Source organism: Acomys russatus, chromosome 5 (genome assembly GCF_903995435.1).
Source record: "Acomys russatus chromosome 5, mAcoRus1.1, whole genome shotgun sequence".
NCBI classification, from domain to species: Eukaryota; Metazoa; Chordata; class Mammalia; order Rodentia; family Muridae; genus Acomys; species Acomys russatus.
In genome coordinates, this window is record NC_067141.1 from 57408428 (window position 1) to 57435951 (window position 27524).

General features: G+C 42.5%; 1 protein-coding gene across 2 annotated transcripts in view; it reads left to right on the forward strand.

Moving 5' to 3' along the window:
* The first annotated feature begins 5891 nt into the window (after positions 1 to 5891).
* Positions 5892 to 27524, forward strand: part of Pde6c (phosphodiesterase 6C) — a 59675-nt gene continuing 38042 nt past the window's right edge. For both annotated transcript variants that reach the window (XM_051146412.1, XM_051146413.1), the window contains exons 1-5: positions 5892 to 6371; positions 15806 to 15958; positions 16058 to 16147; positions 16944 to 17084; positions 26617 to 26691. In XM_051146412.1, coding sequence (XP_051002369.1) covers positions 5892 to 6371; positions 15806 to 15958; positions 16058 to 16147; positions 16944 to 17084; positions 26617 to 26691 — 939 coding nt within the window. The remainder of the gene's footprint in view (positions 6372 to 15805; positions 15959 to 16057; positions 16148 to 16943; positions 17085 to 26616; positions 26692 to 27524) is intronic.

Sequence of the window (27524 nt, forward strand, 5' to 3'; positions counted from 1 at the left end):
TTGATGCACTTTTGAGATCCCGTCAGTAGACCCACTGGAAAGGTACCCCCAACTGCCACATTCAACAACCCCACTCAGCTTGAAGAAGCCATATTGGCCATTTAAATTCTCTTAACAGCAGTTGGGTTTCCCTCTTCAGAGGAGCTAATGACAACAACAGGAGATAGAATCCAGTCGGCCCTCTAGGCAAGGACTCCAAAGCAGAAAGTCTAAGAATGTTCTTGCTGGAGGCCAGGAAAGCCAGAGGAGCCTCCTGGTACCTGGTTCTTTGTAATCCTCCTTTTGGAAGCTATTAGTGCAGAAGTGACTAGAATTGCATGAGGCAATTGCGTGACTGGGTCTCATGCTTCATCCCAGCTTCTGCTAAGTCCTTTAGAGAGGTCCCACACAAGCAGTTCAATGGATGCTATTTTCAGGTACTGGTCCCTGCTCTATTGCATTTCTGCCTTCTACCTTCTAAGCTCTCATCTACAGATCTATAATAAACTTCTTTATAAAATTCATCCTTTCTGACCCATGAGTTTCATTCTTTGAATTTGTGGAACAAGAATCCAACGTGGCTGACTCAGTGGCGTTTTATCTGGCTGTGAGCATCCACATCCTAACTCCTGGGCCATGGCCCAATTGAGGCAAGAGAGAAGATGTCCACTGAACTCAAAGACACCCCACTTTTCCTGTATCAAAACTAATGGCCACAAAGGCACCAACATCATCAATTTAGTTGAAAATAATTTGGGTCCCATCATGCAAGCTGTCTCTAAGACACTCAGTCATACTTGCCAGTTAGGAACAGGCAGAGCAATCTCCTGGGGGCTCCTGCAGTCCGAGCGCCTTCACAGTTGGTGGACATGACTGAGCCCCTGGTTTTGAGCTTCTTTCCATGGGACAGTGGCAGAACAGAGAAGGTGACAAGAGCAGGCTGTGTGTGGAGTTGGGAAACACACTTGCTGAAGCCCAAACATCAAGTCATCAGGCTCAGCAGCAAGCGCCCTTTCCTGTTGAGCTAGCCCTCAAGCCTGCCTTAACGATTTCTAGTCTTTCGCTTGTATCACCATGCTTATGACAAACACATTGCAATGCTATTAATCACATATACTTAATTATTTTCATAATGTAAAGTGTATAAGTGTAGGATTGAGACCTACTCACATTTTCAAGGTATATGTTCTAAGTCCATATATCAATGCCAAGTATTTGCTTTTTCCCATTTATCTTGCCCAGTACACTACAAGATCACATTTTTATTATAGTTTTTAATATGTTATTGTGCCAAATTAATGGAATTCACAGTAGAATTTCCATACATTCATATGACACATATCGGTGCTCCCCCGACCCTCTTTTCCCTGTCTCCAAACCCCTTCATAGTTCCCAGTAAGTGCTCTTATAGTTTCAGGTCATTGGATTTTTGTTCCTACATATAAAAGAAAACATGTGATACTTGTCTTTCTGCGTCTGACTTATTTTTGTTTAACACATTGGACAGACTCCAGTTTTATCCATTTTCTTACTAAAGATAGAATTTCAGTTTTTGGGCTGGATAATACTCTACTAAATATATCATATAACTATATTATATAGAATTATATACTTATAGGTATATTACATATAGTTTTTCTTCATTTGTAGATGAACATACAAGCTGATTCCACCTCTTAACTATTGTGAATAATGCTGAGACAAATATTAGCATGCCAGTGTTGCTGATGTGCTGACTTTATTTTCCTTGGATATATATCCAGGAGAAGGCTAACTAGATCTTTTGGTAGTTCTGCAGTTTTGAGTTTTTGTTTTGTTTTCTTTTGTTTTGTTTTTGAGGAGTTTCTATCCTGTTTACCACAGTGAGTATAGTAATTTACATACACACCACCAGTGTATAAGGTCACTTTTTATTCACATACTTACCAGCATTGGGTGGTTTAGTAGTAACCATTTTACCTAGATGAGATACAGTCTCAATATATATTTAATTTGCATGCCTTTCATACATAACTATATCCAGTGTTTTTCTTATATCTACTTACAATTTGTATCTCTCCTTCTGAAAAGTATCTATTCAGATCATTTGCTAATCTTTATGCCATTTAAAATATTTTTTGTTAAATTGTGTAGAATAATTTTAATCCAGTAATAAGGCTGTTCTGGCAAGGGATCACATCCAAAGACTTCTAGGTCTATGCGATCTGGTTGGAATGCAAACATGCTTTGGATTACAGCATGATCTGGCTGGAAGACAGACATGCCCTTAGTACACACCTTTAATCCCAAAAATGAAGGTAAGGACCGTTTATAGATGGAAGCAGCCATGTTTGAAAGAGATGTCTAATTGATGGACAAAGTGATGAATCAGAGAAAGATTTGACAGAATGAGTCGGAGGTAGGATATGCCCAACCCTCACAAGAACAGGACAGGAAAGAGAGGCTACTTAAGAGCAGCACAGAGAGAGAGGGAGAGGTTTTATTCTGGGACAGTTTTACAAAGACAGGTTGCAGAGAGAACAAGGTAAACGCAGGTGGAGACAAATGAGCCAGAGAATGAGAAGGAGCCTGAAGATTAATACATACTGCCAGAATTAGTTTAAGGCCAGGCAGAGCAATTCAGTCAGAAGCCAGGAGAAGCCAGTTTGAATCAGTCAGCTTGGCGAGGAGTTTGGGAGAGAAGAGCTAAATTGAACAAGCCAGTGAGAGTTCAGAAAGAGCTAGAAAGGCATGGGAATGGCTTTTTATCTCATCCCCCTCATCTGAGGAAATAAAAACAAAATTTACAAAATTGATTTTGGGCAGTCTCATATATGTCTGTAATGAATTCTGATTGTTCTCATCCTGTTGTCACCTATATACTCCTCCTCACACCTCCCTTTCTTTGTGTGTGTGTGTGTGTGTGTGTGTGTGTGTGTGTGTCTTTTGTTTTTTGTTCTTTGTTTTTGTTTTTTCGAGACAGGGTTTCTCTGTGTAACAGCCGTGGCTGTCCTGGACTCCCTTTGTAGAACAAGCTGGCCTTGAACAGCGATCCATCTGCCTCTGCCTCCTAAATGCTGGGATTAAAGCTGTAAGCCACCATACCTAGCAAATCCCTTTCTTATATTCACGTCCTTTTAATTTTGTTCTGTTTAACCAGGGTCATCTGTGTGGCCATGGATTTGGATAGACTTGTCCTGTGGAGGTTGATGGGTTTTACCCGTAATTTTATTTATGTGCTGTGTTACATTAAAAAAAAAAGTGTTTAAAGTTTACCTCCTCACATTTGACCATGTCCCCTGGAGGGGGAGACCTGGTGGCACTCAGAGGAAGGACAGCAGGTAGCCAAGAAGAGACTTGATACCCTATGAGAATACATAGGGGGAGGTAATCCCCCTCAGGAACAGTCATAGGGGAGGAGAATAATGGGAAAATGGGGGGGGGGGGGGGGAATGGGAGGATACAAGGGATGGGATAAACATTGAGATGTAACAAGAATAAATTAATAAAAAAAAAGATGATATATATTTCAGAAAAAAAAAGTGTGTGAGTGTGTGTGTGTGTGTGTGTGTGTGTGTGTGTGTGTGTGCGTGCGTGTGCACGTGCTCTCTCAGAAACCAGATGGGGGCATCATATGAGTCCTTGGTATTAAAGGTGTTTGTGAGCCACTTGATGTGGGTGTTGAAATCTGAACTTGGGTCCTCTGATAGAGCAGTAAAGATTCTTACAGCTGAGCTCTCTCTCTAGCCCCAGTGTTATGTTATTGGCTTGCTAGAACTGGATGGCTTCATTGTAGAATTTTACCAAACTCTTAAAGAAGAACTAATGCTTCTCAAACTGTTTTGTGTAATTGAAAGAAAGAGATCTCTTTTTTAAAAAGGTGTTTAATTTTTTTGCATGTTTGTGTCTGTGTAAGTATATGCACATGGGTGTAAGGGTGTTTGCAGAGGCTAGAAGCAAGCATTGGGTCCATTGGAGTTGGAGTTATGAGCCACCTGAGTGTGTGCTGGGATCTGAACTCTGGCCCTCTGCAAGAGCAGTAAGCAAAGTGCTCTTAATAGCTGATGCATCGGTAGCCATAGAGGGAACTCTTCCAAACTTATTGTACAAATCCAGCATCACTTTGCTACCAGATTAAACTGCAAAGCATCCTCTCCTATGTCAAAAGTGTTAAAGCCCCTAGTATACTCTCTGAAGTCCTGTGATTAGGGCTCACTCGACATTCCTGGACTGTTCTCCACTTGTTCTGTCTGCTCTCCTTTTATTTTTAGAGAAGGATTATTATTGATTCAATCTCACTGCTTGTTGTTGCTTGATCTAGGGTTTTTATATTCTGATTAGGACCTAATGCCTTTCTCTAAGGATGTTATGAAGGAAATAGTCACCTGGCAAAAGCCCTCCTAAGAGGAGACTTGAGTGTCACATAACAGAAGAAAAGGTGGGTACCTTACTGTATTGGGGTTAACTGGTGAATCACTGCTATACAAATGGGCATAGCTTATTAATGCCAGTGTGAATTCTGTTCCCTTGGGGAAACCATGTTATAACTAAGAATATCAGTTCATGACCTGACTCTGCAGCCTCAAACTCTCTCTTCTGTGACTACTAAGGTTACTGTATTCTAGCGAGGCAGAGCTTTGCACTGATAGACTTAAATGACACCTGCACATTGTCCTTTAGAAGCCAATCTAAGTAGGACACACTAACGATTAGTATTCACTGCTTTTCATTTTAACTTGTATCTTGCGATGTTTAAAGCTATAATGAAACAGTTAAAAGACTCATCAAGACTTAGAGTCAGCACTTAAATATTCAAGTCAACTGGATTGGAAAATGTTTTGTTTGACTGAGGAGATGTGTGACAGTGTTGCTCGAGGAAATGTGATTAATAGGCATTAAAGCTTGATAAAATAAACATTAAACAAAACTTAGTGGTGCGGTGTGTGCTCTGCTCACTAACAGCCCCTGAGATGTAGGGATCCTAGCAACGGAAGACACAGCTCATGTCCTGTCGGTTTAATCAGCTGCCTCAGAGCGTGGGGAAATGCATGATGCCCAGCCACTACTACTGAAAACAAAATCCTAACTAATATGCTTAGGGGCAGAAAAGCCAGTTAGGGACAGCAAAGGTTATTCTGTAGTTTTGTCCTTGACGGGTGTTATCATGCACCCTGTACTTAGACTGTAGGCATATTTTATTTTTAAACTACATTTAACACTCTTACTAATAACCCTCGGTTTTGCTCCTTTAAAGCAGTTCTAAGAGAGAGCTTCCTACCACGGGGGCCACTGAGAAGGAAGGCTTACAGAGAAAGAATAGACTGCACAACCTGGGGATCAAAGGGCTTTTGAGGAGAGGGAAGGGTTAGTATTTGTTTTGTTTTTTTTTTTTCTGCTTGGATACTAAAACCTACTGTCTCCCTTTCTAGTGCTCACTATAATGGTTAAAGTTGCTACATACACAAACGCAAACACCCCAGCACTTCTGAGGTCTGATAGCTGTCACACAAGAGAAATTTAAAAAGCCTCTCTGTGCTACTGTAAGGTGGCCAACAGATTGGCAGGTGATTCTTCCTGCCTGTGGACAGCAGCAGTTGAGGTACTCTTCTGGGACAGACACTGCCACCTGGCTCGGATGATTCTCTGAGGACTTAGAGGCTAATAACGCCGAGGATTTCGTGACTTAAAAAAACTCCTTAATCCACTGCTTCCTGGCTATCCTAAGCCGAGGTCTTGTGTCACGTCCCAGGCAGTTTGAAAGAACCACTAAACAACCTTCCTGGTTCCCTTCTTGGGGTTTAAAGAAGTACTGCCTGGTTCTTCGTTAGCACACCATTGCTTGGTTATTTTGGCCATGATGTATTTCATGCTGCTCAGGGTATCACTCTGAAGAGCCCTCCGTTTTGGATAGCCGCAGCAACACAAGGCTCACCATGGGCGAGGTCAGCCAAGAGGCAGTGGAGCGATATATGGAAGAGAACCCTCAGTTTGCCAAGGACTACTTTGACAAGAAGCTGCGGGTGGAGGCGCGGGGGGCGGTCTTCACGAACAGCCATCCAGGGGTCCAGGCCAGCATGTCTGTCCCTGAGACGACGCAGGTGGACGAGCCAGCTTTGTGCCTGGAGCTTCTGCAATATATGCAGGACGAGTCAGGCAGCGTGGAGCAGGTGGCTCACAGGGGCCTGCAGAGGCTGGCTCAGCTTCTTCAGGCTGATTGCTGCAGTATGTTCGTATGCCGAGCAAGAAACGGCATACCGGAGGTAGCCTCCAGGCTGCTGGACGTCACCCCGACTTCAAAGTTTGAGGACAATCTCGTGGCCCCTGACAAAGAAGTTGTGTTTCCGTTGGACGTTGGGATAGTTGGCTGGGTCGCTCACGTGAAGAAAGCCCTCAATGTCTCAGATGTGAAAAAGGTAGGTGGCTCTTCCTGTAATGGGGCAGAGGGCTTGCCAGAGACAAGGGGCAACTGAAGGGAAGGAGGTGCTGACCTAGCCAGGCTGGAGTTAACAAATCACAATACAAAGTGCCCAGTGACGCTGGAATTTCAGAGGCGCGCTGAATACAACTTTCTAGTGTTAGCACACCTTGCCATATTTTTTTTTTTTTTTTTTTTTTTTTTAAATCAGGCACTCCTGGCTAGAGTTATGCCTCTATTGCTTTGGGGACTATTATTCTGCCAAGCTGGCCAGTAGGATCAGCTAGCACACCAAAGGCTAGCACAGGAAGTCTTTCCCATGCCTCTCAGTCAGCACCCTTGGAGGTTTCTCTGGAATGAACTGGCTCACAAACCAATTCTTTCTTTCTTCCTTCCTTCCTTCCTTCCTTTCTTTTTTTGTTGTTTGTTTGGTTTTTTGAGACAGAGTTTCTCTGTGTAGCCTTTGGCTGTTCTAGACTCGCTTTGTAGACCAGGCTGGCCTGACACTCACAGTGATCTACCTGCTTCTACCTCCGAAGTACTGGCATTACAGGCGTGTGTCACCATGCCTGGCCAAACCAATTCTTTCACTCATAGGTCCACTGTGAAAAAAAAAAAAAAAAAAAAGCAGCAAAGCACTTCTATTCAAATGTTACAATATTTGATTTGAATCAACACAAATGTTGATTTGTTGGTTTAATGAAATGTTGGTTTAAGTGATTCAGTGCAATTGGCCCCTCCCCCGTGACCAGGATGATCAATCACAAATAACAATCTATAGGGAGGCATTTGCACCCTGCTAAAGACCAAGACTGCACTGGCATAGCACAAGGCATTGCTATCTATCTATGCTCCTTGTGAAAACAAAAGAAGCGCAGCTCTTTCTTCTGACCACTGCCCCACATGGTCATTTTAGAAAAGCGTTATAAAATGCTGACCGTTCACAATCTTTCCCTGGGAAGCAGTGAGAGCACCAGCCTCAGTTTCTTTCTTTCATTCTTTCCTGAGAAAGCCTCAGTGCTTTCCCACACCCACACCCCATTACTGAGTGCTATTATTAGCAGGCAGGGACAGCGATGTTCAGATGGGGAGAGGATGAGTCAGAGGGCAGCCCCGAAGTGCTTTCTGTGCAGGATCCATAAACTGGCTCGTGACTAAGGGCAGCTGAGAGGTCAGAGATAATCTCCAAATACCTCCTGACGCTGATTACAGAAGGCTTACACTGAGCCGGAGGATCAGTGTGTCAAACATTAGCGCCATTCCGCAAACACCCTAGGGCACTCCTCGGGTCCAAGGGTTGATACTGCTCTGAAGATGCTTCTCTTGACTCCAGCTAATAGCCTAGGTCCCGACACCTGGAATTTTCTAATGAGAGCATGCCTCCTCACATCTCCACAACTAGAAAGACATCAAACTTCAGGCTCTGATGTGCACACTTTTTTTTTTCTAAGACTCCCCCCCCCCCCCCCCCCCGCCAAGGAGAATTGGGTAAAATGATTTCTGATAGCGAGGCAATAACAACAAGAATTGCTCCGCGGGTGATGTGCCCCTGGGCTGTCTTGTCCCTGGAGCTTTGCTGTAAGGATGATGAGGGCGGGGGACAAAGTGTCTCCCCGCTTCCCTCAGCACTCTTGATGTTCAGAACGGAATGGGGAGGCATGAGTGTGAGAGACAGACCTCCCTTGCTTCCTATGTCTATAGATTATAAGCACTTTCTCCACTAGAGTGATGCTTTTCAACTCCAGCTATGCATTGAATCCAACTAATAATACTGAGGCTTGTGACTCCCAGCAGACTCTGTTTGGGCCATGGGCTCCCCAAATGGCACAAATACGCCACCAGTGCTGAAAACCACAGGGCTGTAGGGTGAGCAGAGGCAGGAAGATGGAGGGTACCTCTCCTCAAATGTGGGGTATCTGTGATGGGAAGGCTTGGGGAAGCTCTAGCTCAACCCTCTCCTATGTCAGATGGGAAGCCTGGGGCCACAGAATGGTTTCTGTTGCAGAATGCATGGCGGATGTCTGTGAGTGACTCTGGCCAGTGCCCTCTGCTCCTCGCCATGCTTTGGCCACTGCAGTGAAGTCTGCAGCAAGGAAAGGTTGGAGCCGAAGCTGTAAACGAAGGGTCATCATTACCCTTCGCCTTTCTACCATATTTGCCAGTTCCTGAAGAATCTTCACTTTTTTTTTGGCATTATTTGATTTTGACAAAGACCCTGTGCAGATGCTATGGGCCATCACTGACGTTTGCATCTCTGTAGTAAGAATCTGTTCATGGTCAGGAAGGCAGCACTTCAGGTCGGCAACAGTCCCCAAGGTCCTCAAGGCCTTCCCTTTTCAACACATCACTGACCACATGCACTTCTCATCTGGGTAGCAATGCGGGCACAGGTAAGTGTGTAGGTGACACCGAGACAAAGATGCAGAGTCGGTTGCTCCTGACCATGGGAGCCATGAAGGTGGTAACAGGGAAGCCGTGGCCATGCTTTGATAGGTCTGGGTGCATATCCATGTCTGAGGACTAGTCAGTGAAGAGTAGGATTGAGTTTGTACTGCTGGGAATGGAGACAGCCGAATAAGATGATTTGTAGTAGACCCTCAGTTAACCACAGCGATCTTAATGATCATCTTTATGAGAGCAGGACTTTGGAGACCAGGTGTGCATGGTCAAATAAAAGGGTCAGCGATCATTGCTGATTGAGACCAGGTTAAAGGAGGAAAACATTTAACAACAGGAAGCTGAGAAAGAAAGGAAAACCTCTTATGCTGTTTCCTTTTCTACTGGGGAAGCTGGCCATCGGCTGCTTAGGTGTGGTTCAATCGGACTGATTGGGGAAAAAAAAGCTCCTGGAGGCTGATGTTTCCAATAATTAACTGGGTGTTTATAGATCCCCCTCCTTCCTCTCTTCCCCTTCCTGTCTCCCTTTCTACCTCTTGACCTCGAGTCTTGGCGGGTTTAACCTTTACACACACTGAGTTAGTAGAGACAGTGTCTTGCTGCTCCGGTGTCCTCCAGTTGCTCTCAGGAGTTTCTTTATGGAAAAAAAGAACATCATTGGGGGGTACTTTTTTAAAAAAATCTACAAAGTCCCCCCCTCATGTTGAGGGCTAGTTTAACCTGGGCTGTTAGATGTTATAATAAGCCAGCATCTATTTGAAAGTTAAAATGACCCAAGAGGACTTAAGAGCATTTGCTTGTCTTTAGAACCTAGATTAATTTGACCATGTCCCCTGGAGGGGGAGGCCTGGTGGCACTCAGAGGAAGGACAGCAGGCTACCAAGAAGAGACTTGATACCCTATGAGAATATACAGGGGGAGGAAGTCCCCCTCAGGCACAGTCATAGGGGAGGGGAATAAGGGGAAAATGGGAAAGAGGGAAGAATGGGAGGATACAAGGGATGGGATAACCATTGAGATGTAACAAGAATAAATTAATAAAAAATTTAAAAAGAAAGAACCTAGATTAAAGTGATGTCAAGTACAAAAAGTGTCTGGAAAGACACACAACCTACTTCCAATTGCTGGGCCACGTTGCTGAGATTTCATTTTTTCAGTCTGTGCCTGTGACAGCTGTGTAAAAGGAAGCTGATATAACCAGTAATGGAAAACAGCATTGAAAAAAAAAAATAGCACTCAAAGCAGTGAGTCAAGAGAAAGAATGTAAAGGAGTCTGGAGATGTCTTGGGCTGAGGGTAAGGATTCTACAGGGAGCAGAGGTGATAGACAAAGGGGCCAGTGAGGAACTGTGGCATCCTGCAGAGCACTGGGCCCTGCAGGGAGGGCATACTGGGATACAACCACCCTGCTGAGCATCCAGCTTCTTCTGTGACTAGAACTGGTGAGAAAAGTGAGGACTAACAGCAAAATGAACATTGTGGAAAGGAAGCTGCTTTTCCTCTGGGTGAAAAGCGGGGGGGGGGGGGGGTGGGGGGGGGGGGGTGGGCATGCTTTTCTTCCTATACGTATCCAGTGTCTGCTGAGTGCAAGAACTTACTGTGCATGGTATATCTCCCCCTGTTTAAACTGGGAACTCTGGGCTCTAGGCAGTACCACTCTTCTGCTTTAGGTCAGAAAACATGGAGCTGGGTGGTGGTGGTGCTCACCTTTAATCCCAGAGCTTGGAGGCAGAGGCAGGTGGATCTCTGAGTTCAAGGCCGGCCTGGTCCACAGCATGAATTCCAGGACAGCTAAGGATACACAGAGAAACCCTGTCTTAAACAAACAAACAAACAAACATAAAATAAAATAAAAATTTAAAAAAACAAAAAATAACATACCCAAACTTATGGGACACAAGGTGGCTCTCAGAGGCAAGTTCATAGCCCTAAGTGCCTACATAAAAAAACTGGAGAGATCTCATGATAGTAACTTAACAGAACACCTGAAAGCTCTAGATATTTAGAGCAACGGTTCTCAGCCTTCCTTATGCTGCAACCCTTAAGTACAATTTCTCATGTTGAGGTGACCGACCCCCAAACATAAAATTATTTCACTGATACTTTATAATCTTGCAATGTAAATATCTGATACACAGGATATCTGATATGCAACCCCCAAAGAGGTCAAATCCACAGGTTGAAAACTGCTGCTCTGGAACAAAAAGGATAAGTCATACCCAAAAGGAGAAGATGGCAAGAAATAATAAAGCTATTTACTGAAATCAATAAAATAGAAACAAACAAACAAAAACAATAAACAGAACAATGAAACAAAGAGTTGGTTCTTTGTGAAAATCAATAACATGGACAAACCTTATCTAAATTAACTAAAAGGCAGGGAGAGAAGATCCAACGAAACAGAATTAGACGTGAAAGGGGACATAACAACAGACACCAGGGAAATCCAGGCAATCCTAAGGACATACTTTAACACCTAAATTCCACCAAATTGGAAAATCTAAAAGAAATGGGTAGTTTTTCTCAATACATTCCACTTACCAACGTTATATCAAGATCAGATGAACAATTTAAACAGTCCTATAACCCCTAGTGAAATAGAAGCAGTCATTAAAAATCTTCCAACAAAAAAGCTCAGGGCCAGAGATGGTTTTAGTATAAAATTCTACCAAATTTTCATAGAAGAGTTAATGCCAACATTCTTTAGATTATTCCACAAAATAAAAACAGAAGGAACATTGCCAAATTAGTTTTCTGGCCATAGCTACCCTGATACTCAACTACTTAAAAACTCATCAAAGAAAGAGAATTACAGAACAATTTCAGACAACACAGCAGGCTACAGACTGGGAAAAGATTGTTTTTGGCTTTTTTTTCTTTTTTTATCAACTATACATCTGATAGAGAGCATGTATCCAAAATATACAAAGAACTCAAAAAACAAAACAAAACAAAAATCTAGATATCAAGAAAACAAATAATTCAATTTAAAAATAGGTTAGAGATTTCTTTTTAAAATCTTTATATAAGAAATATTATTTATTTTAAAAAATAATTTACTCAGATTACATCCCGATTGTTATCCCCTTGTTTGTGTCTTCCCATTCCTACCTTCCCTCCCTTTTCTGTCCTATTCCCCTCTCCTAGACCCATGACAGAAGGGGTCCGCGTCCCCCACCATATGACCACAGCCTATCAGGTCTCATCCAGATAGCCTCCTTCCCCTTCCTCTGAGTGCCACCAGGCCTCCCCACCAAGAGGAAGTGGGGGCACCAGAGCTCATGTCAGAGGTAGTCCCTGCTCTCCCCACAACCATGGAGAATGAATTGTCCATTGGTTAGATCTGAATAGGGGGGTCTAGGTTTTCTGCATGCATTGTCCTTGGTTGGTACAGCAGGTTGTGCAGGCCCCATGCTGGGTCCAGATCCGCCAGCCTTTATGGTCTTCTTGTAGGATTCCTGACCCTCTGGATCCTTCTATTTCTCCATTCTCCCATGCCACTCTCACCTGGAGTCTGATAGCAAGAGTCCTAGCATCTGATCCAATCCCCCTCTGAGTGAAGACTTAATAGGAGAAGCTCAAATGGTTGAGAAATGTTTAAAGAAATGTTCAACATCCTTGATCATCAGGAAAATGGAAATCAAAAATACTTTAACATTTCATCTTACACTAGTCAGAATGGCTAAGAGCAACAAAACAAGTGACAGCTCATGCTGGCGAAGATGTGGAGTAAGGCGAACACACATCCGTTGCTGGTGGGAGTGCAAGCTTGTACAGCCACTATGGAAATCAGTTTGAAGGTTCCTCAGGAAGATGAGACTATATGTACCTCAAGATCCAGCTGTACCACTCTTGGGCATATACCCAAAGGATGCTTCATCATACCACAAATGCACTTGCTCAGCTATGCTCATTATTGCTCTATTCATAGTAGCCAGAAATTAGAAACAACCTACGGGTCCCTCAGCAGATGAATGCGTAAAGCCTGGTACATTTACACAATGGCATATTACTAAGCTATTTTTAAAAAGTGAAATCATGAGATTCCCAGGTAAATGGCTGGAATGAGGAAAAAAAACTTTTAGAGTGAGGAATCCCAGACCAGAAAGACAAATATGGTATGTATTCATATGTATTTACTTACATGTGGACATTAGCTATTAATTCAATGATAACCAAGCTACGATACATAGAACCACAGAGATTTGGCATAGAGTGAGGGACTAGGGGGCAGACAGATCTCCTTAGACATGGAAGTAGGATAGTTATGGGTAGATGGGAGTGGTAGTGGAATAAAAGGATCAAATGGAGAGGAGGGAAGGGGGGAACAAGGGAGGGAATGTGGGGAGAGGCAGCTAAAATTAAGGGCCATTTGAAGGGTAGTATGGAAACCTAATACAATAGAAGCTTCTTAAAATATATTCGTATAAGAGGTCAATTTAAATAAAATAGCCAAATGATGGTAGAGATGGAAGCCCCAAATGACCATTTATTGTCACCAAATGAAGCTTCTAGTACTAGGATTGGTTGCATCTAATTGACTTGTTGGCCAAAGGGGTCCCATGGGAATCCCCAAACAATTCAGGCTGTTGCCAAGTCTACAGGTTGCTCTCCACAAACTGGCTTCAAGGCCCCACTGCTGAAGACAACACTCACACAAGCCATTGAACAGGGACATGTTAAGCTGGTTCATATATAAAGCCTTCACTCCTGTGTTCTAGTGTCCTTGGTACAGGAAGCTACTCTGCATGCCTCCAAAGGAGAAACATAAACACCAACCCAGCCACAAAATCTCTATCTACAATGGTGTTCTGCCTGCAAAATATACTAGGGCAACGATGCCACAAGGCTTCTGGGATTAACCAACCAATGTCTGATTGGACGTACGGCCCATTCCAAGGGATGGAACTCATTCTCAGCATTACTTGGGTGACCAAGAACCTGAGAGTAGATGTCCCAAAGACCTAAGATAAACCCAAACACTGCTGTTCTAAAACAAAACAAAATCCTAGGAATAAAATGACTCCTAATGTCTTCTGCTATGCTCATAGGTCAGTGCCTTGCTCAGCCATCATCAGAGAAGCTTCCTCCTGTGGCAGATGGAAACAAATACAGAGACCCACAGCCAGACATTATGCAGAAAGTAAAAAACCCTGGAACATTCAGCCCTAAAAAATGGATGTCTCTATCAAATCCCTCCTCTCAGGGCTCACAGGTGCTTGAGGAGTAGGAGTGGAAAGAGTGCAAGAGCCAGAGGGGATGGAGGATTCAAAGAAACAAAGTCCTTGAAATCAACAAGATGGACACATATGTGAGCTCACAGACGGAGGCAGCATGCACAAGGCCTTATGGGTCTGCATCAGATGTCCCATCCCTAACTCAGAAGCTATCTCCAAATGATAGACACTTACAAATGAAAATTTATTTTTCTCTAAAGGAGGAGTCTTACTGGGAAAAAACAAGCTACTAAGGGTAGGCGGCATGCCCAGGAGTAGATGAACAACAGAAAATGAACACATTGCCATTTTAAAGAGGTTCCTTGTCTTGGATTGGTCCATCAGGACTTTTCTCTTCATTTAAAATTTCTTTTCTTAAAAAAAACTTTATCATATATATGTTATATGTGTATATAATATATAGTATCCTTTTACCCTACAGGTTCTCCATGTATACATTGGACGTAGAGTTTAATGTTTTTATGGGGTTCCTGAGCATATGAAGGAGTGGGTCTCAGTTTCTTGTGCCTTCTGTTTGTTTTGTTCTATTCCAATGTGTTAGTTTTTATTTTATCTTATTGCATTATATTGTGTTACCAACCCTTGTTTTTTAATGAGAGATGGAAAGGGGGTGGATCTGGACTGGAAGGGAGGCGGGGAGGAGCTCAGAGGAGGGTAGGGAGAGGGAATCATATTCAGGAAACAGTATGTGAGAAAAAAAAATCTATTTTCAATAAAAGGAAAAAAGTAAAAGCAGGTTATCTTTTTAAAAAAGTTTTACATTTCATAAACAAATCTGCATGTATTAAAATTTCATGCAACTTGTTTCTCCAGCCAATGGGGTCTTCACTCTGGAAATGTCATAAAAACAAAAGCAGGAATGTTTGATGAAGCATCGTTCTCAGAGACGGAGACTGTGGCAGACTGTTCAGTAGAGGACGGAGGGCACGCTTAGCCCACAGAGCACCCGAGTGTGGAGAAGGGACATCCCTGAGACCATGTGACTTGATAAAAGTCTCACATACATTAGAAAAATAATAAACTTACAGAAAACAGAGACATCTTTGTCTGATCACAGAGAAGGGTCTGGAAGGAGGCCATCCTGCAGTTACCACTAAAGTCTTCAAGTGGGAAAGGTTAGAAGGCCTTGAACAGTGGTTTTCAGCCTTCCTAATGTTGGGGCCCTTTAACACAATTTCTCATGCTGTGGTGGCCCCCAACCATAAAATTATTTTTGTTGCTACTTCATAACTTACTTTTTTGCTGCTATTATGGATCATAACATAAATATTTTTGAAGATAGAGGGTTGTTGATGGGGTCGGGATCCCCAGGTTGTGAACCATTGAGCTTGAGGGGATTACTGATTTCTTTTTTTTCTTATGTTCTGTTAGAGGGGCTGCTGGTTTCAACTGTACATTTGCATTTGTAGTGAAAGAATGCTGTCCCCCATCTCCAGTGCCTTCTCCTTTCTGTGCACGCCACTGTAGTAACCCTGTGCCCCCTTTTCATCTCCTTAGCATCTTATTTTCTACCTGGCTGTGATGCCACCTCTTTTCTCCTGGTCCAGTACATGCCTGATCCAGATGAGCTTCTTCCTGGGTGGAAAGTGAACATTCCAAAATGGAAAATGGATAGCTTCATCACATGCTGGTCATAGAACGACATGGGGTGGGCGTGGAAGGTGGAACCACTGAGCTGGAGCCCCTGCCGTCTGTCCGCAGGATTTTAATTAGAGACTGTCTTAGATTTACCATTCTATGATTCAGTTCTATTTTGGCAAGGCCATGAACATTCTTTTTTTTTTTTTTTTTTTTTCCAGAACAGCCATTTTTCTGACTTTATGGACAAGCAAACTGGCTATGTCACCAGGAACCTGCTGGCAACCCCAATTGTGATGGGCAAGGAAGTTCTCGCTGTGATCATGGCAGTCAACAAAACCAATGCTCCTGAGTTTTCCAAGCAGGACGAGGAGGTAATGCTAACACAGTGTTCCACCAGGCTTACAGGAGCTGACTTGTACATCAGCAGGAAGGGATCTCAACTGTAACTTGTTCCTTTCTGTGGCCCGTAGGTCTTTTCCAAGTACCTCAGCTTTGTTGCTGTTGCCCTAAGGCTCCAGCACACTGGCTACCTGTACAGTGTGGAGTCCCGGAGAAGCCAGGTAATGGGTGGTCACTCCGTGCTCAGCTCCTCTACCAGAGGGACCCAGAAGCAGTGGCAAGTCAGACCCCTCTTGTCCTTCATGGGGGCTTAAGCCGCGTGGAGCCCATCCTCCTAACCTTGGTGGCATGTGTCCTCTCACTACCTTCCCTGTCCGGCCTTCTGCCCTCCTGCTGGATGTACAACTGGCTCATTAAGTCTGTGTTCTGGGTGCCTGTGATGGCTACAGTACCCACCTCACATGGTCGGCATGACTATTAAATAGTCGTTAGTTCTCACTTAAAGATCTCCGGTTGTGGGTCACTGTAGGAAAAGAGTCGCTCATTTGTGGTTTATTGTTTCCATGAAATAGAGGGATAAAGAGGAATTTCTGTGGCCAAGATCCTCAAGTTCCTTATGCACATCATGTAGGAGTGGTCATTGAAACGAAGGCATCTAGGTTTCCCTCCCGAGTCCAACGTTCCAGGTTAGGTTCGCTCTGACTAGCTAACGATGCATGGAGGAATCACATGACTCCCTCTGCACGAGGTCCAGTGGCAGCCTACTGATACTGGAGCCTTTGCAAATATTGAAAGCATTTGTCCTTTTCCCAGGCCTTGGGAAAGGTCTACCCATCATCCCCCCTTAGAGAACCTGTGACGTTTGTTGGAGGTTCAATCTAGAATGTCAGTTTCTTGTGAGACGTGTTCATTTTTGGATACACTTCATGTTTTCTTCAAACTAATATTTCCTCTCTGTCTCTCCCCCTCCCTCCCCTCTCTCATTTGTTCTTTTGTCTAATGAATGCTCACTTCCAGATCCTTATGTGGTCAGCCAATAAAGTATTTGAAGAGCTCACTGACGTTGAGCGGCAGTTTCACAAAGCACTGTATACCGTCAGAACATACCTGAACTGCGAGCGCTACTCCATTGGTCTTCTGGACATGACCAAAGAGAAGGTTTTCATGTTCCGTATGCCTCGCCTCCCCTCAGGTCACCTAGAGAATGCATGCCAAAATGAAACGTGGTCCATCGACGACAAATGGACAGCAAGACTAGTGCTACAAGGACATAGCACAGAGGCTAATAAAAGCAATGAGGAACAAAGTGGCACAGGCTTAACGTTTGGCTTTTCTATTCCATACCTGTATCTATCACCAGCAAGTCCTAGTTTTGATTAATGAATAGCCTCTAATTTTAGAATAGTTCTAATATATATAATAAGTGGGGCAGAGAGCACAGGATTCCAGTGTTACATCCCCCCTTCCCACCACCAGTTTTCCCATTGTTGAAGTGTTGCATTTGTGTGGTACATGCAGAGTAGGTCAGCTCTAAGATCCCTTGTGTACAGGAAGGCTACTGGCATCTTTGTAGCATGCCACTTTTTTTTTTTTAGATTTTAAAAATATATTTCATTAATTTATTCATATTACATCTCAATTGTTATCCCATCCCTTGTATCCTCTCATTCCTCTCTCCCTCCCATTTTCCCCTTACTCTCCTCCCCTATGACTGTGACTGAGGGGGACCTCCTCCCCCTGTATATGCTCATAGGGTATCAAGTCTCTTCTTGGTAGCCTGATATCTTTCCTCTGAGTGCTACGAGGCCTCCCCATCCAGGGGACATGGTCAAATATGGGGCACCAGAGTTCGTGTGAAAGTCAGACCCCACTCTCCACTCAACATTGAAGAGCGTCCTGTCCATTGGCTAGATCTGGGTAGGGGTTCGAAGTTTACTGCAAGTATTGTCCTTGGCTGGTGCCTTAGTTTGAGCAGGACCCCTGGGCCCAGATCTGCCCATCATAATGTTCTTCTTATAGGTTTCTAGGACCCTCTGGCTCCTTTTATTTTCCCATTCTCCCATGCTTCTCTCACCTAGAGTCCCAATAAGATGTCCTCCCCTCTGTCCCACTTTCCTGATAAGTGAAGACTTTCATGGAATATGCCCCTTGGCCTAGTGTCCAGATATAAGTGAGTATATACCATTTGACTCTTTCTGCTTCTGGGTTAACTCACTCATTATGATCATTTCTAGTTCAATCCATTTGTCCACAAATTTCAGGAATTCCTTGTTTTTAATAGCTGAGTAGTATTCCATAGTGTAAATGTACCACAGTTTCTTTATCCATTCTTCTACTGAGGGACACTTAGGCTTTTTCCATGTTCTGGCTATTATGAATAAGGCTGCTATGAACATGGTTGCGCAAATGTTCTTGTGTGCTGGAGTATCTTCTGGGTATATTCCAAGGAGTGGAATAGCCGGGTCTTGAGGATAGCATGCCACTTTGATGTCAGCTCTAAGGGGTTCCTGGTGGAGTCTCTGGTCTTTCATGTATAAGATGATGTTATTTGCAAAAATAGGTATGTTGATTTCTTTCTTTCCTGTTTGTGTCCCTTTTTTCGTTCCTTTTGTCTTATTTGTCTTAGGTAACACTCCAAATATCATATTGAACATGAGTGTCTTATTCCTGGTCTTGGTGGAAATGCTTCTAGATTTTTCCCCTACGTAACACGATGTTGGCTGTGGTTTATCCTACATGTCCTTTATTATGCTCAGATATATTCCTTTCATTTCTAGCCTTTTCAGGGTTTTGATTATGAAAGGATGTTGCATTTAGCCCAAGGCCTTTCTGCTTCTATTAAATGACCATGTGGTTTCTGCACTTGAGTCCATGGATGAGACGCACTACAGTCATTCATTGATTTGCTCGTGTTGAACCATCTCTCCACGTCAAGCCGCCTTGATCACGATGAGTGATCTTGGATGTGATCTTGAATTTTGTTTGCAAACTTTTATTGGGAATTTTTGCATCTATGTTTATCAGGGAAGCAGTCCTAGAGTGTGTGTGTGTGTGAGTGTGTGTGTGTGTGTGTGTGTGTGTGTGTGTGTTTGAGAGAGAGAGAGAGAGAGAGAGAGAGAGAGAGAGAGAGAGAGAGAGAGATGGCTATTAGGGTCAGATGGTAATACTGACTTTATAAAATAAGTTTAGAAGCATTCATTCTTTTTCTGTTTTATGGAATAATTGGAAAGAAATGGTGTTAGTTCTTTGTAGAAGTCTGCTAAAGTTCTGCAATGAATCTCCCTGGGCCTGCACTTCTTCTTCTTCTTCTTTTTCTTTTTGGTTGGGAGATGATGATGATGATGATGATGATGATGATGATGATGACGACGACGACTATTGTTTGAATCTTGTTGCTGGCTATAGACCTGTTGAACTTACTGATCTTCCTTGGTTTAACTTCGATATGGAGGGCATATTTATCTAGAAAGTCACCTGTTTCTTTTCATTTTTTTTCCCCCAGGCTAGTGGAATATAAATTAAAGTGTGTTCTTATAATTTTCTGAATTTCCTTGATATCTGTTGTAATCTCCCCTCTTTTCTTGTCTAGTTTTATTAATATGCCCCCCCAAACCTCTTGCCCTGGTTAGTTTGGCTAACACTTGGTCACTCTTATTTATCTTTTGAAAGAACCAACTGTTTAATTTATTGGTTATTTGGACTTTTAAAATTTCCTAAATAATTTCTTCCATGATCTCAAAATTATTTATTTTTTTGTACTGCTTTTGGGTTTGGCTTGTTCTTGTTTTTTTAAAGCCCTAAGGCACATCCTTAAGTTGTACGCTTGAGAAATCTGTTTGTTTGCTTGCTTGTTTATGGCTTTCTGAGATAAGGTTTCCCTGTGTAGCCTTGGCTGTCATGGAACTCTCTCTGTAGACCAGGCTGGCCTCAAACTCACAGAGACCCACTTGCCTTTGCCTCCTTCCTGAGTGCAGGATTAAAGCCGTGCACCACCACACCAGACATCTGTTTTTTAAATGTAGGCACTTACAGCTGTGACATCCCTCTTAGAACTGGCTTCATTGTCTCCCAGAAGTTTGGGCATGTTATGTCTTATTTTTCTTTTAATTCTAGGAATTTTTAAATTTTCTTCTTGATTTCTTTAGTGACCCATTCATTACTCACTTGTAATCTCCATAAGTTTGTGAATTTTCTGAGTTTTCTCTTGCTGTTGATTTCTAGCTTTATTCCATCTGGTCTGCTGTAATGCAAGCAGCTAGTTCAGTTTTTGTATATTTGTTGAGACTGACTGCGGTGGTTTGAATGAGCAACGCTCTTCCTAGGCTTGTGTATTTTACCACGTGGTCTCCAGTTGCTCGGGCTCTCTCTGGATGCTACAGAACCTCTAGGAGATGGAGCCTCACTGGAGGAAGTACATCACTGTTTTGGGGGGAGGGGCTTTGAGGTTTGTAGTCTTGCCACACTTCCTGTTCTCTGAGTTTGCTTTCCTGAGTGTGAGTGGAAATGTCATCTGCCAGGTTCCTGCTCCCGTATTCCTTGGCATCCTTGGCATCACGGACTCTGTCTCACTGAAACTATAAGCTGAAAATAAAGCCTTTCTTCCTTAAGAGAAAAGCAATCCGTTTGCTTTGTGTCCTAATCTGTGAGTTTATTTTAGAGAAAGCTCCGTGGGCTGCTGAGAAGAACGTGTACTCTGTAGTGTGGGGAGAGGATGTTCTGTCGACATGGGATGCCATATAACTCCCTGGTCTCTAGGTATTTTGGTCAAGATGACCTGTTTATCCGTGAGAGTAGGATAATGGAATCACTCAGTGTTACTGTGCTAAGGTTAACCTGTGATTTTTCCATACTGTCCTACGAAATTGTGTCTATCTGTGCTGTGGACACATGCAGAACCTAATGTCCTTTTTAGAAGAAAATTTGATTAATTTACAGAAACGAAATGTTCTTTTGGTAGATTGTTCCATTGATCAGTATGAGGTGACTTTCTTGATCTCATCCAAGTTAAAGTGGTTTGAAGTCTATTTTGTCAAATGTCAAGATACTTATTTCCATTCTGTGTTTGTTTGTTTATTTTTTCTGGGAATACCTTTTTCCTCCCTTTCCCTAACATAGAATTTATCTTTGAAGGCAAAGTGTGTTTCGTAGAGGCAGAATCTAGATGGAGTCTTTTTTTTTTTGATTCAATATGGTAGTCTGTGTCTTATGGTTTGGAAACTAAGACATTGAGGAGTTATTATTTAAAGGTGTGTAATAACTCATGTCATTTTGTTGATTTTGTAGTATTTTGTGTTTTCCTAGTCCTCATTTGTTTAACCACAGCCATAACCCCTGTAATTTTTTCTTTACCATTCCTGAGTGTGTTGATTATTCTTTTCTGTCTGAGAAATGCTGCTTAATATCCTCAGCACCCTTAGCAGTCATAAACTCCTTTAGCCTGTTTTTATCATTAATGCCCTTATGTCTACATCAATTGCAATAGATAGTTTTACAGGGTATAGGAGCCTGGGCTGGCAGCTGTGGTTTTTCAGAATTTGAAATGTTTTTCCCAGGCTTTCTGGCTTTGGAAATTTCTTTTAAGAGGTCAGCTGTTATTCTCATGAGCCTGACTTTATATGTGATCTTTTTCTCTCTTGCCACTGTGTTCTTTGTGCCATGCTATATATTTAGTGTTTTAACTGTGATGTGATGTACGGAGTTGGTTTTTTTTTTTTTCTGGTCTTGCATATCTGGATTTTTATATGCCTCTTCTACTTACATGGACTTCTCTTTCTCTAGGTTCAGGTAATTTTCTGCTGGTTGTATTGAAATTATTTTCTATGCCCATTGCATTGCATATGGCTAGTGCATTCTCCTTCTATGCCTATAATTAACAGATTTTGTCTTTTCACCTTGCCCCAAAGTTTTTGCATATTCTGATTGAATACTTTTAAATAAATTTATTGTTGTTTTCGAGTGAATGTACCAATTCCTGTATCTCATCTTCAAGTCCAGCTTTTCCTGTGAATCATTCTATTTAGTGATGCTGTCCATTCATTCTATTAGAGATCTTGTCCATTCATTCTATTAGAGATGTTGTCCATTCATTCTATTAGAGATGTTGTCCATTGAGCTTTGTATTTGACTTCAGTGGAAATTTGATTTTCAGCATTATTTCAGCTTGATTTTTCTTTTCTTCCTTTTTTGTTTTGTTTTGTTTTTTGAGACAGAGTTTTTCTGTGTCACCTTGGATGTCCTAGACTCACTTTGTACACCATGTTGGCCTCGAACTCACAGAGATCTGCCTGCCTCTGCCTCCCTGAGTGCTGGGATTACAGGCATGCACCACTAGGCTCGGGCACTTGGTTTTCCTTTATCAAATTTATTTTCATATCTTACATTGACTTCCTTATTTTATCCAGCTGTTTATGTATTCTCATGGAATTCATTCAGGGATCTACTTTTGTCTTCTTTCTTTTTTTTTTTTTTTTTTTTTTGAACATATTTATCCTTACTCTTTTGGAAATTCCTTGTCAGAAATTTTATCTCAGCCGCTGTCATTGGGGGCATTTACTGTGGGATTTGTTTGATTTTGGAGGAGACATGTGGTCTTGGGTTTTCATGTTGTGTTTTGTATTGAGATGGGTGTATCAGGAGTTCAGCTATGGCTCGCATTTTTTTAAAGCTGTTTTGAATTTAGGTCACTGTTTCCCTTTAGTTAGGAGCATGTGCAATGTTCGAAAGAGGCTGGGAATAGTAGGCTGAGACATCGTTTTCCTTGGTAAAACACCAGGGCACCAGACTATTCCCTGACCCACCCTGTGACAACAATCGATAGCCAGAGTTAGGTGCTTGGGGGAAACAGTGAGAGTTGATTGTGCAACAGTCACCCCTTAACCACTAATCATTTTAGGGAGTAAAGGGGTATTGATTGCACTGTGTGCACTAACATATTAATTATCTGGGGTGTAAGTGGTGACAGGGAGCATAAGAAGAAATCACAATAAGAGAGTGAGCAGTATTGGGGTGACAGGAGAAAGTGTAAGAGGGAGATAAAGAGGGTGAAAAAGTCAGGGCATTTAGGAGAGAGGTAGACTGAAGAGAGAGTATAGAGAAGCCATAGGACAGTGCAGAATAACCGAGGCACATGGGCCCTGCAAGCTAGGCAGATAATGTTCTTTGGGAAGGGGGGGGCGGGGAAGCAAAAGAATAAGAAGAGGCAAATCTAAAAAGGGAAGGAAAGCAACCAAGCAGCAAGCAAGCAATAGAGGGCAGGAACAGAGCCAAGATGGCCTGCTAGGATGACCTTGGGTACTATACACAGTGGGATAGATGATGAGGAGGCATAGGTTACAAAAACTGATAGTTGGAGGCTGGATCTCATCTGGTCTCTCACGCTCCTTCTCTACCATGCCTTTTTGATAGCTTCTTGAGACAGAGTCTCAATATGTAGCCCTGACTGGCTTCGTAATCACTATATTTAGCCCAGGGTAGCCTCAAACTCAAGTAATGCTCCTGCCTCAGCTTTCTGAGTTCTGCAATTACAGGAATATGCCACAATGCCTAACTTTTTGATAACTCATTTTTCAAATAAATTTTACAATTTTTGTTTCTTTTCTATTTTCTTTTCTTTTCTTTCTTCCTTCCTTCCTTCCTTCCTTCCTTTCTTTTCTTTTTTTCTCTGTTGTTGTTGTGGTGGTAGTGGTGGTTTCTCAAGACAGGGTTTCTCTGTGTAACAAGTGCCTTGGTTGTCCTGGACTCACTTTGTGTAGACCAGGCTGTCCTGAACCTCACAGAGATCCACCTGGTTCTGCCTCCTGAGTGCTGGGATTAAAGATGTGTATCACCATGCCAGGCCCAATTTTTGTTTCTTAATATTAAAAAGTGACAGGTGCACATACTTATGGGATACAGTGTGATATTTTCATATTTGACTACGTTATGAAATGGTTACATTAAAGTAGTTAACATGCTGATCATTTTACGCAGTGATACCGTTTAAATCTAGTCTCTCCCTTTTTATTTTTTGTTTGTTTCTTTCAAGATGGAGTTTCTCTGTGTAGCCCTGCTTGTCTTGGAACTTGCTCTGTAGACCAGGCTGGCCTTGAACTCAGAGATTCTTCTGCCTCTATCTCCCCAAGTGTTGGGATTTAAGGTATGTACCACCACTGCCCAGCCTAAATCTAGTCTCTTAACAGCTTTGAAGTATATAATACCTATTCACTTTGGTCATGTTTTTCTGTAATAAATCTTGCGAAGTTACTGCCTAGCTGGAACATAGTGGTATTTGGACAGCTTCTCCCTGTCCTGACAATTGCTTGATCCCAAGCCTTGGTAACTGTGTTCTAGCCTCTGCTCCTGGGTTTGACTTTTTCACATTCCACATGTACATTGAACCATGTGTTTGTCTTTCAGTGCCCAGCCCATCTTTTCCCACAGCCCTCTATGTTTACTAACGCTGTCACAATGATGTCACAATGGGGTTTTTCCCCTTTCAGGGTGGATAACATTTCATTGAGTATATGCTCTACATTTTCTTTATGCATTCATTCGCTGACTGACAATTTAGGCCAATTGCATATGGTTTCCATATAGTTTCATCAGTAAATAATAGTTCATCTTAAGGCAGGCTGTTTCTCCGTAGTTGGACGTCGTGGTTGCTTCTAATTTGGGGCAATAATGGATAAGGTTTCTGTAGACACCTTGGATGGGTTTTTGTGTATACATACTTTCAACTCACTTGAGTTAATGGCTGAAAGTCCGGTTGTTGGGTCATCCAGGGAGACTGTTTATCTTTGTAAGCACTGTCAATCTGCCTTCCCCAGTGACTAGCCGTCCTTCACATCTACATTCTCACCAGGAGTTAGTGTTCTCTGCATTTGGGCTTCTTCCATTCCAAGACATGTGGTGACGTGTCATTGTTTGAATTTGCAATCCCCAGCCACGTATGATGTTGACTAGTTATCATGCGCTTACCCCGTGCGGCTGCTTCCCCTGTGAAGTGCTGTTCAGATCTCTCGCCGGTTTCAAAGTTGAGTTGTCGACTTCCTGATGGTTAGATTTCAAGAAGTCTTTGCAACCAGAAATGGCAGCATGCATTTACAACCCCAGCACTCTGGACGCTGAGGCAGGAGAATAACTCCAACTTAGGACCAGCCTGAATGCATTATATTTTGAATATTCTGGAGACTAGTCTTGAAACTGTAAATATTTTTCCCCTGATTTTTTCATTCTTTTTGAGAAACATTTCTATAGCAGATGTTTTAAATTGCACTAATGTTCACTACTTCTTTTTCTTTATACATTGTGTCCTGGTACTGTATTTTAAAAAGTCTCTTCAAATTCAAGTGCATCTAGATTTTCTCTTGTGTCAACTCCCAGAATTCTTATAATTTTTTTGTGTTTTATATTTAGGACTCTAAGCCATTCTGAGTTATTTTTTTTGAAATAAGATCTTTCCCCTTATGGATGTTGCTGCTCCAATACAATTTTTTAAATAGACTAGCTTGTCTCTGTGACCTTTGCTCCTCTGCTGAAGATCAGGGGAGATTGTGTGTATTAACTTCTCTCCAGGCTTGTCCGTTTACTGAAGAGATCACTGCTTCCCCTTCTCCCTCCTTTGCTAACACCACGCTGCCTCGGCTGCTACAGCTCTGGTGCAGGAATCTAAGTCAGGCACTGTCAGTTCTCCTTCCTTCATTTCAGCAAGGTTTCAACTGTTCTTGGCTTTTTCATCAGCGAACTGGAGACACCTCTTTTTATCAGCTTTGAAAACCTGAGATATACAGGGTGTTGAGTACATCGTAGGTGCATAATGAATGCTAGTGCCTATTTGGCATTTTGTATCTGAAAAAAAAAGTAGAAAGAAGGAAAGCATATTATTTCTAGTATGCTGTCCATTCTCATCTTTAATTCTGTTGGTAGACAGAATTCAATATAACTGAAACGGTACCATTTATGTTCCTTGCTATTCATATGATTGGAAGTTGTTTTTCAAAGTCACTGTTCCAAGTGAGCAACATAGGACCAGGCAGCAGAAAGGCAGGGTGCTAACACCTGCTGTGGGACAAGGTTTGGCTTAGGAGGCTCTTGGCTACCAGGGAAACATCCCTTTTCATCTGAGGAACACCTTTATCCAGGAACCCCTCAGCCTATTCCGCCAGTCTCTTTCACTGGTCTAAACTGAACACATACCTTCCCTTAAGTTAATTAGAGTGCTTCATGTAGACCTCCTATGGACTGGGCAGGGCCCATCTTTCCTGAACAAATTAGTGCCTGATATCTAAAGGAATATGAGATTCAACTAGCAAGATGGGGGAGATGGATGTTAGGTAAGGTGACTGACTGACTAAGCTGTGAGTGGCCTCAACTAAGCTTCTTAACCGACCTGGCTTTGGTGTAGCTGTCTACAAAACAGATGCTAGACATGACAGACGCTGTGGGGAATGTTTTGAACCTTATGGAAGCATATGCCATATATTGTTCATTTACTCTTCACAACAAGCTGAAAGCTGTGCTATTCTCACTTACATATGAATAAAGGACAATACAGTCACAGATTCATGAGCAACATTGCTGAGAATGGTAGGTTTTTCAAATCTATAATTCCCGAACCAGGTAGATTAGCATAAAGCATGTGAGTGCATTTAATTCAGATAAGGTAAGGTGAATCATGGGACAGTGTGTTTCATAATGTTTAAATTGCCTCTAGGAATTTTACGACGAGTGGCCAATCAAGCTTGGAGAAGTTGAGCCTTATAAAGGACCAAAGACTCCAGATGGCAGGGTAAATGCAAACATCTTCAGTGCTGTCTGTGTGTGTCACCAATAGACTGAAGTGCCCGGAAGAGAGATGCTTCAGCGGGATCCTGCCCACTCTGTCCCATAGAGCAGCATGCACCTTAGCCTCTCACGAAGCTGTTGCTTTCCTTTTCCACAGACCCTAAGCTTGCTGCGTGGGTCTGTGGTTCTCTGTATGGAGGGAGGTTTCAGAGCTGCTGGCACAACATTTTAAGAAGTGCTTGGGCCCTTTTCCAGCAGTGCAGGATGACCTCCTGGGGGCTGGGGTAGACTTACTGTCACACTTAACTGCAAGCTTTGTGGAAGCAGGAAGTGCGTTTGCTTCTCCGCCACCATTTTCTCAGCCCATGAAAACCAGAAATCGGCAGGTTTGTCGGGGCCTCAGGTTTTCCACCTGCCCCAGACTCTTCTAGCTTTGACAGAGTCCATTGACCTATAGAGGTGCCTGCTGAGATTAGCCAGTGATAAATGCTTGTTTGCAGTTGATAAAGCATGTGATTTTGTTTCCCTAACAAAGTCATTACTGTGAGCTACATCTGGACAGCAAGAAGCAATCAGTTAAAAGTAAAGACAAAGTTACTGGTGGTTTGCTAGTCAGATTCTCACAAAAGCTATTTGGGTAACTTCAGCTTTTTAAAATGACAGTGAGCCAATTCTTATTGTGTGTGTCAAGCCAATACTGTCTCTTGTATGATCACAAGCCTGTAACTAATATGTGAGTAGCTGAGTGATTTACCTTATACAGAAAGCTGTGGCTAGGAAATCGGGTGCTACTTATAAGAATTTTAAAGTGCAGTTCTTCGGTGAAGATCATTTTCT